General features: G+C 39.0%; 1 protein-coding gene and 2 non-coding genes across 3 annotated transcripts; 2 read left to right on the top strand and 1 right to left on the bottom strand.

The window, feature by feature from the left end:
• Window positions 1-3,415: 3,415 nt before the first annotated feature.
• On the bottom strand, window positions 3,416-3,705 carry DVL21 (DVL family protein). Its single transcript, XM_089926601.1, has 2 exons — window positions 3,613-3,705; window positions 3,416-3,475 (listed from the first exon to the last, which is right to left on the bottom strand). The coding sequence occupies exons 1-2, from the start codon at window positions 3,697-3,699 to the stop codon at window positions 3,416-3,418; spliced, it is 147 nt and encodes a 48-aa protein (XP_089782727.1). The 5' UTR covers window positions 3,700-3,705.
• Window positions 3,706-5,293: 1,588 nt separating this feature from the next.
• LOC149751517 (signal recognition particle RNA) lies at window positions 5,294-5,590 on the top strand. Its single transcript, XR_016398161.1, has one exon.
• A 3,674-nt stretch (window positions 5,591-9,264) lies between these two features.
• On the top strand, window positions 9,265-9,573 carry LOC148700366 (signal recognition particle RNA). Its single transcript, XR_015972496.2, has one exon.
• The last annotated feature ends 993 nt before the right edge of the window (window positions 9,574-10,566 follow it).

Here is a 10,566-nt window from a genome sequence, read left to right as displayed (position 1 = left end):
TTTACCAAATACCATTTTTTACTTAAAAGTACTTTTGGAGGGTCAGAAAGTGTTTTTTGGGCCTCCAAAAGCTCTTCCAAACAGTGCCTTAATATTGGTGTTTATACTAGCCGGCAGTTAGTTTAGTACAAGTTTGTATCGTGTTATTCCAACATGTGGAGAAATAGGTTGAGCCGGAGTGGGAGAAGGAGAGATTGAGGGAGGGAGAGAGAGTGGCTCGAGCCATCGTGGAGGAGCTTTGGATCTGGCAATGGGACCTTGAGAGTGGGACCTTGAGAGAGAAGGAGAGAGAAAGGTCAGAATAGAGAGAGAGAGGTCGGGGCTATCTTAGGAGAGTTTCAAGAGTTCAGAATATGGAGAGAGAGAGAGAGAGAGAGAGAGAGAGAGAGAGAGAGAGAGAGAGAGAGAGAGAGAGAGAGAGAGAGAGACCTAGTTGGAGGTCTTGTCATTGTGTTATAGCATTGTTGTGGACCTGTGGTCTAATGTTGTTGACTCAATGGAAATGGGGATTAGAGTTTCAAAATTGAGCGATAGTTTGAACTATGTTGGTAACCGGCGGATTTGGCTTACTTCGAGCCGGCGGATTCGGCTAACCTTCCTTAAATGTTATATGGTAAATAAGTTTGACGTATAAAAATTGACTTGTAAGCAGTCATGTCTAGTATATGGCTCTCTCTTTTTCCTTGTTTTTCTCTATGACATATGCTATGCTTGTTTTCATTTTGAATTCTTACCCTACTTAAGAATTACTTTGAATTAAAAAATCTATTATAGATGAAAATTCAAAATAGAGCAAAATTTAGGAGTCATTGCTCTGATGTTAGTTTGGCTTTTATTGGTGGGCAAGAGGGAAGATGCAGGATATTATTTTTAAGGTATTGTGTAGTAAGTCTTCCAAAGAGTAAGCTGCCAAACTATTTGCTCCAATCAAGTTGCAAAGCTATTTGATGCAAATCAAGCTGCCCCTAATTAGCTATTCTTGGCCAAAGAGAGAAATGACTATAACTGGCTCAATGGCAATGCTTGATGCACTTTGGCTTTTTAGCATTGGCATTGGGATTTTAAGGTGGGATAGGTGGTGTATATAGGGCATGGGTACACATTCACCACAGCATGTTGATCTGCCATTTCTAGCAATTTCACTTGAGTTGCAAAGAACAATTCAAATTGAATTGAGGCAATATTTTCAGATTCACTTTTTCTTATAGCGTTGCTTCCAATTGTCATTACCATTATACCACGCGTGCAGCCTAGCCCAATGACAGAGAGTCAAAGATCCTGCAAGAGTGAGCTAACTCCCACAACTCATTCTCAATTCGCATAACGGGGCTGCAACTCGCTTGCATGAAGCTGAAAATACTAGTGATTGCCGATCAACAAGTGCTCACCCAACATGGGTTACAATTGTACATAACAAGAGGCCGAAGGCCCACATTAACCGAGCAATTGCTGATAGCCCAAAGCAAAGCTCAACAAAGGCTGAAACATGAGATAATGGACATCCTCATCCAATCTTCATGAGTCCTGAGATAGCCTTTTCTCCTACACCACGGAACTCCTCGGCTCCGGAGTAGGGATGGCAAGGAGTTAGGACCCCTCAATTGTGAATTATGTGCCCATACCAGCTCTATACCTATAACAACCCAGGACCTCACCCAAAATGGCTAGCCAGAAGTTACTATTTGGATTTCTTGATCCTGTATAAATACCCAAGATCTATCCAACGAACAACCGATGTGGGACTAAACATACGCCCGCATGGATCCTCACATACTCCCCCGTTCAAGTCCTGACGTCCTCGTCAGGCTAAAGGTTCAAATTCATTCAAATCTAATCACAAACGCCACGATCGGCTCATGGTTAGCCCCAATGGATCCGTGCTGCAGTGTCCCCTAGTCCACATAGATTATGGGCCGGGTCCGCTCTGATACCATTAGTAACAACCCAGGACCTCACCCAAAATGGCTAGCCAGAAGTTACTATTTGGGTTTGTTGATCCTGTATAAATACCCAAGATCTACCCAACGAATAACCGATGTGGGACTAAACACACGCCCGCACGGATCCTCACAATACCTATCTTGGAATGGGGTGGGGCGGATACGGTTAGATAGGGTAGGTTGGATGAGTCTGGTTGGGTAAAACATGAGCATCAGCCACACTTCCATATCAAAAATATTTCTCCAGTGTTTCTAGGAAAACAAGAAGACTCAAGTAGAAAAAAAACGATTGTTCATTTCTTGAACACGTTTACAGACACATCCTAGGGGCTAGGGTCAGCATTATCGGCATGGAGCACATGGTAAAATCACAAAAATAAATTGACATTTTTTTTTTGAAAACAACTGAAAGGTTGCATTCAGCTTTTATGCTTGATATTTTGGTGTATAATTTCCTGCAATTATTTTCAAATTTTGGAAAACAAAGACCAGAAGAGTATATGACATGACTAAGGAACATGTCCTCCCAAATTTTTTCAGCTCGAGCCAAGCAACTCAAGTTGGGGTGATATGCACAAAATCAAAGATTTTCTATGGACCTGTTTGGATGCCTCATTATGTCATTTGTGGACAAAGCGCAAGAACAGTCGGAAGTTTAGGGAGGAGCAGTAACTTACGAGAAGAATTTTGTTGTATTGTTTCCTATCAACGTTATTTGTTGTGCCGTGCCATCTCAACTCGTCCCATAGATAATAAAACTAGACTATCCTTTTTCGAGAAGTTGTAACCTTAGCAGCATGGAATCCGAATTTTCTAAGGACGGAGATCACTAGTATAAATAGAGGTATCGTAATCAATTATCTCATAGAATTGATGAAAGAAAAGAGAATTTAGAATGTGACATTTGAATTTCATTATCCTACTAACAGGTCCTGTTGAATGGGTTGAAGGAGTTTTTTCTTCTCCCCGATCATATCAATGCTTCATGCCATATATATAGTCATGAAGGCCTTCATATCCATGCCTATTTATGTTTTAGGATGCTCGACGGAATAGAGCTTCGTCCATGTTTCAACCACTAGAGCACTATTTTTTTCTTCAAGGAAAACCATCGGAGCATTAATCAACTATTCATATACGTTGAAGTAACCAAATGATCATGAGAAATAAACGAAGGCCCTCAGATTTCTAGCTCTCGGAATGCAATATGAATCGGACAACAAGCTATTTTTTGTTCAATTTATGATGGGATACCCCTTTGGGATATCATGCTTTCAGAGTTGCACTGAGACAGATGAGGGATCTCTCCCATTTCTATGGTTACATCCCCCACCCCCCAAAACCCTAAATAAAGCTACAAACTGACCTTTTCCCCTCATCAGAATCTGTTAGGTATGGTACATAAAATCAGAACCTTCCCACCACCAATTTAATCCCAGTTCTCATCTACAAACCTTAGAAATCCACAGAATTCTTCAGTCTGTAGGTTGAACTCTCCACACAAGGCGGCTTCCCTTCCCAAAAACTGTGCTTAGCTATATATATATACCAATGGCTGATCACAGTAAGTAGAAAGCTTTGCTTCCATTTAACCTTGGCTTAAATGACTAAGTTGTTGGTGTGGTGGAAGTGGAAATGGAGTTAGCTAGGCATTGTTGTTACGCCAGCACACGAGCATGGATATGCAGGCCCTCATGATATACAGCTTCCCCTTCTGTTGCCTCACCATCCTCCTCCACCTCTCCAGCTTCTGCCCCATCAGATCCAACAATCCTGCTCTTGTTCTTCCACCAAAAACTCTCTCCAGTCTCCACCCCACTGAATTTTGTGGAGATAGCTAGACAACCATAGAGAGAATGACATATTTATAGAGAGATGGAGATAGAGACATATAGAGAGAGAGCGAGCGAGCGAGAGAGAGAGAGAGAGAGAGAGAGAGTTCAAGCCTTCCACTCCTTTACATTACCTGAGTTCCTTTCTGGTAGGAGCAAAAATAAGATTCCTTCCTTCCATTGTAGTCTCTCTCTCTCTCTCTCTCCCTCTCTCTCTGTGTGTCATATCCTGCACCGCATGCGTTTGTGGTTGAATTGGTTCGTCGTTGAGCTCGTGATCTCACCCAGCCAATAACTTCTCGTGCATTATGCCAATCACCGACACGCATTCTTCTGCGTCAGGTGCGGCAACCAGAGCTCGGGCAAGAAAAGATTGGGGTTGTATCTTTCTTTCACGAAAGAGAATTTTTCTTCCTTCGCACGGATCTATTATGAGATTATGCAACGATCGATCATGTTGAGATCTATGCAGTGGATAAATCAAAAAGTTTTGGAATGCTTTAAGATCTATACTGAATAGTGAATACGATCCGATGGCCGCCTCCGATCAATCTTCTTTTTTTTTTGCTAAACCCGATCAATCTTCTTTAGCCGGAAAGAAACAACCTGAAGCCGCGTGGGTGTCACCATCTTAACGTGCCACCTACCCCCCATCCCTTCGCACTGCGACTTGACTACATATATACCAACTGCATGGGAGCCTAGGCTAGTGATCCCATGCACACGTGCGAGGAGATGTGGCACTCGGGTAGCTTCTTAGCACGGAGGCCCCGTCCAGTTCATTTGCTACTTGTGCGACTCGTGTCAACTTGGGCCCCACCCCAGGCTGTATGATTGTAAGCGTGGGGGTCCCTCGCCACGTGTCTACCATTACAGTGCCTCGTGGCCTTGTCTCCAAGAGGAAGATTAAGAATTTAAGAGGCCATTGATATAACAAGAGGAAGGACACTGGGCCGGTTTGTTCTAGAGAAAATTATTGTGCTGCAAATCTAAGATGAGGAAAGAAAAGGACCATGCCTACAGGGAGTATAAAGGAAGAGATGTTCGTTTGCTTTGGTGCAGGTGTGAAGTGTTGTCTCAAGAGAGAAATTATTGAACCCACCCTAGGCTTCAGTTCAAATTTAAAAAAGAAACAGAAGAAAAATAGAGTGATTTCATCTGAAATCCTAGTTGATCTGGTCCACCTAATATTTTTTTTTGTCTTAAGAGCTTGATGCATACTCTTTTTCATTGCGTAGCAGGGTGATCGTGTGACGTGAAAGATATGTAGAATCTCGCAGGTCCACAGTAAAAATTCAAACACGCATGATGGGCCGAGAAATCATATCCAATTCCTTCTATAATTGTATTTCACATGACTTCTCGCTTGTTTTCCCGGCGGGGTCCCCAGCGCCATATCAGCATCACATATTTCACATTTGTTCTCTCTTCTGAGCGATGTACCATCTCAGATTAGTCCCACATCGCGTAACAGAGAAAGATCTACCTAGTTTATTAGACACCTACATGATCTCCCCCATCGCCGAGGCAGAGAGCGCGGGCTTCAAACCCGAGCGGGGGCATGCGGATGGTGGAATGGTGAGTTTTGTTTGTGGTGGGCTGGTCTTCTATATAATCCGGCCTGTCCGTTCCTTGTTTAGTAGTTGTTTCGGGCGAAAGCCTGTTTCAGATGGCTTCAAAAGTCGAGGGCACCGCGTCAGGCTGGTTTCATAGAGCAGCGACCGCCACCCGCTCTAAGCGGTGGAAGGATAGCAGGCTGGTGCGAGCCATACCGTTGCAATAGCCCAAAACGCAAACCATGACCAAACCACCCTCTTTTTTATTTGACATCGAAAAGGACAAATAGAAAATTTTGAACTACATGGGATCTCTTTTAATTCTTTTCCCTCTCCATGTCCCACTTTTTTTTCGAAACCCGTCCAGGAACTTGATCACACATCCATTTCCGATTTGTTATAAAATAACATTAGCAGGCCGCCCGTGGCGGCAAGGAGGGCACCGGTGAGCCAACAAAAAATATAATTTTATTTAATTAAAACATGTTGTATAGGTTGAATAATTTGTAAATAAGATTTATTTACTCAGTTAAACATGAAAAATAAATCAAATTCTAAAATTCGATGCAAAAAATAAGTTCCATATTGAAAGAAAAGAAGACTAAGCTTTTCGAGAATTTAGATATTTATTTAATGTTTCAAACTAAAAAAAATATTTTTCATTCTTGATGTTTCGGTGAGATTAAGGCTTTCTTTATGCCCCTATGCCACCATGAATTCATCCTTGCTTTGATACCATATGTAAGCAAAATTACAATGCCAAGAGCAATCATGATAATGCATGGAACAATAGTATAGAAAATAAAGGTACATTTGTCGACCACTAGATAATTTTGTTCTTGCTGAATTTTTCTAATAGCGACGGTCAATGCTTTTTTCTTCTTCTTGATAGAGAATATTTTTAGGATTTTGTAGGTGTAAGAAGAAGGGATCTAAATAAAGCATATGTGTGCTTTCCTTCTTACAAATCCCATCCATCGTAGGATTCAAACTGTATTTATACGTGCATGCTACATCTTGGTATAATTAGTTATACCTTGCAACTGGACCTATATAATCTAGGTTTTATAGAATATATATGAGCTTTTGTTGGACCATATAAAATCCAAGCCATGTCTCACTTCGTTTAATATGAAATAGGAATGGGCCAAGCTCAATCCAGGAGAGGCCCCACCAAACCCTCTCGTATGAACAAAGTTATCACATCCACTACAAAGCACAAGCTCACCACCAAAAGAGCACCAGTTCCAGTCGAACTCAAACCAAATCAGTTCACAATGCCAATTTGGATTGAGGCTTAGAGACACCAAGATTATATAGTCACCTTTTCTCATTCCATAGAGAGTTTAATCTTAGAATTACTCGCATCATATTCACAGTTATGAGGGCATGTGGGAGAAGAAAATTCAAAATTACCTGAATCTTCTTTTATATCTTTCAATTTCCTTTTGAGTCCTCACATACGATCTCTCCAGATCACACAGTTATGAGGGCATGTAGGAGCTTAATCTTCTTTTAAGCACTTAATCAAATTCAGATTCAACACTTAGTCAACAAGGTTATTTTTACATTTCCTCAGCCATATTTTTGTTGAGTAATTTAAAATGCTTGTTTCTTTAGCTGAAACAAATATATTAACTAAGAACATCTATAAGCAAATTGAAGAGGTCTCTAAGTTAGATCTCCGCAAGGGAAAAAAAATCACTTGCATGAAAAAACAAATTCAACCGGATTGACTCCCTTGACACTGTCCTTGACCGTGCACCCTGGCATGTTTGGAATAGGCCACTTGTCTTAAACTAATAGGCCCGAAAAAAGGCTTAATTAATCACCGGTACATTTATTGACCGATCTTTAACGTTTAATCCCTATTGACCGGTTGTTTAACAATCAGTCCAGCCATATTTCAATACTTTATTATGAGACGAAAACACCCCCTAAGAATATTAAAATGCCCCTGCCCCTTTTGATCTCCCATTCCCAGAAGAAGAAGAAGAAGAAGAAGAAACAGAGGCAGCCGCCACCGACCACGGCCCGTTCCTGCCCGAGCTCCCTCCCGCGGCCTCCACCGGCCCCGTCTCACTCCCTCTCGAGCCCCGTCCTGTGGCCCCGCCCCCTCCCGTGCCCCTTCCCCTCCTAATCTCCCGTTCTTCTAATCTCCCGAGCCACGTGTCTACCATGACAGTGCCTCGTGGCCTTGTCTCCAAGAGGAAGAATAAGAGGCCATTGATATAACAAAGGGAAAGACACTGGGCCACACTCCCATCCTATCAACAACGTCACGTTTGTTGGCCGCTTGGCGGGCTATCATCTTAGCAATATTTAAAGGGGTTATTGGCAGTAGAATTTTTAGAAGTAGAGCTTTTATAAAAAGTCGTTTGCTATTTGGTAACAGTATTGTGGCATTTTAACATATATTTGTTAAACAAACTGAAAAAATACTTTTGATATCACAAAATGATCATAAAAAATATTGTATAGTATTATACAATAGAGCATAATAAAATATAATATATATTAATACATAAATATATGATATAATATAATATTACTGTAATATAATATAATAATATAATATTGTATACTATAACATAATAATTTAATATAATATTAAATTATTTAACAAAACATATCAATGTATTATGATATAATGTGATGTAATATTATATTTATAGCATAATATAATAACAAAAATATAAAATATTATAATTATTAGCGTAAATTAATTTTTTAGAATATAACATAATATTAAATTATTTAACATAACATATTAATATATTATGATATAATATAATATTTTATTATATTTATAGTATAATACAATAATAAAAATATCAAATATTATAATTATTAGTGTAAATTAATTTTTCATCTTCCTGTAGATTTTTATAATTATAAAGAGATAATTTGTGTAATTGTTATATTTATCACGGGTATTTGGATCAAAAAATAGCTTTCTGACATGGCCTAAAAGTATTTTTTCGGAAAACTCCAAAAAAAAGCTTCTTCCAAAAAGTTGTTTTTAGTTTTTTGGAAAAATTAAAACAGTTGTCCAAAATTTTAACCAAACATCCTTATTTCATTTAAAAGATCCTCCAAATGGGGCCTTAGTCTAACATTAATGTTTTCCACTAGGGCCGGTTTGTTCTAGAGAAAATTATTCTGCTGCAAATCTAAGATGAGGAATGAAAAGGACCATGCCTACAGGGAGTATAAAGGAAGAGATGTTTGTTTGCTTTGGTGCAGGTGTGAAGTGTTGTCTCCAGAGAGAAATTATTGAAACCACCCTAGGCTTCAGTTGAAATTTAAAAAAGAAATAAAAGAAAATTAGAGTGATTTCATCTGAAATCCTCGTTGATCTGGTCCACCTAATAACTTTTTTTTGTCTTAAAAGCTTGATGCATACTCTTTTTCATTGCGTAGCAGGGTGATAGTGTGACGTGAAAGATATGTAGAATCTCGCAGGTCCACAGTATAAATACGCATGATGGGCCGAGAAATCATATCCAATTCCTTCTATAATTGTTTTTTTTATTTATTTGAATTGTTTGAATGATATCTAGATATATAGAATTTTCTACACTAATTCATAGCATCTCACCAGAGTGATCTACAAAGAAAGTAAAATGACTCCATAGATAGTTTTGTCTCAAGATTGTTTGCAATATATTTTACAGTGGCATGTCAACAAATGTCGGTCAAGAAATTGGATGACGAGAAGGCATGGGGGTGCAGAAAATTTAAATCACTCTTTTGAAACCCTGATCCGTTCCCCCATGACCTCTCGTTTGTTTTCTCGGCGGGGTCCCCAGTGCCATATCAGCATCACATATTTGTTCTCTTTTGTGAGCGATGTACCATCTCAGTTTAGTCCCACATCGCATAACACAGAAAGATCTACTTAGTTTATTAGACGCCTACATGATCTCCTCGATCGCCGAGCCAAGTCGCGCTGGCTTGTGACCCGAGCGGGGGCTTGTTGATGGTGGAATGGTGGGTTCTGTTAGTTGGGCTGGATATGTGGTGTGCCTAATCCGGCCTGTCCGTTCCAAGTTTAGCAGTTGAGCCATATGTTTCAGGCGAAGGCCCGAGTCAAATGGCTTCCAAAGTTTGAGGGCACCGCGTCAGGCTGGTTTCACAGAGCAGCGACCACCTCTCGCTCTAAACGGTGGAAGGATAGCAGGCTGGTGCCCCCCATACCCTTGCAATACCCAGCACGCAAACCACGACCAAACCACCATCTTTTTTATTTGACATCGAAAAGGCCAAAAAAAAAGGAGAATTAGGAAATTTTAAACTACATGAGATCTCTTTTAATTCTTTTCCCTCTCCATGTCTCCACTCTTTCTTTCCTTCCTCCTTCTTCTTCTTCTTCTTCTTTTCTCAGCTATATGTAGTCATATTCCCAACGAACTTGATGGATAGGGAAAATAAATATCTTGCATTAGAAAAGTTATTTTACAAGCCAGCTCTTCCTCTTACCTAAGTATACGTAAAAACTAAAACAACATAAACAAATAAATTAAAACTAAAGGAATTGTGATAAAATTTATTTATAAAGTTTGATGCATGACGGAAGGTTGGGCAATCTTTGAATCAAGTTATAATTAGTAATATTTGGATCTAAATTAAGTGCGAGAGGATTGACCATTGAATATTATTATGCATTGTGATTATCTGTTATTTAAGTGAATTTGGAAACTCAAAAATTGATATGGAGGTATATTATGATATTGCTTAATTTTGAAGATAATTTTTAAAGGCAAATTAAGATCTATTTATACGAAGTTGTTTAAGATTTGGACTATAAAAGATTTTTATGGTACTTGATTAGAATATTCTTCTAGATTTGAATCTATATGTGAATTATGAATAAAACTAGCATGTAGAAGAAAAATATGCTTAGTGATACTACAAAAAGGTTTATTTTCTCATTAAAGAATTCATTTTTTGTTGACATCTAAAGTATTCATTTTGGTGGAATCATTAATAATTGTTATCACCGTCTTTAGATCCAAATAAAAGATCTTATTTATGTCTATCGGAGACTATGTGGTGTGTATTAAACTTTAATTTAAAGTTTGGGCATATAGGTTGATTTAGGGATCTTTTGCCAACATTGCGGTCGCTCATAAAATCTAGTTTTGCATAAAAAAATTGACTTTTTGGGGCTTACATAATTATCATAGAAGATTTTTGATAAATATTAAAGATCTTGATGAAGAAAACTTTAGGAGA

The sequence above is a fragment of the Phoenix dactylifera genome, chromosome 12 (genome assembly GCF_051530095.1).
Source record: "Phoenix dactylifera cultivar Ajwa chromosome 12, Ajwa_hap1_PhDact_Kaust_v1.1, whole genome shotgun sequence".
Lineage (NCBI taxonomy): Eukaryota > Viridiplantae > Streptophyta > Magnoliopsida > Arecales > Arecaceae > Phoenix > Phoenix dactylifera.
This window is presented reverse-complemented; position numbering and strand designations above follow the sequence as displayed.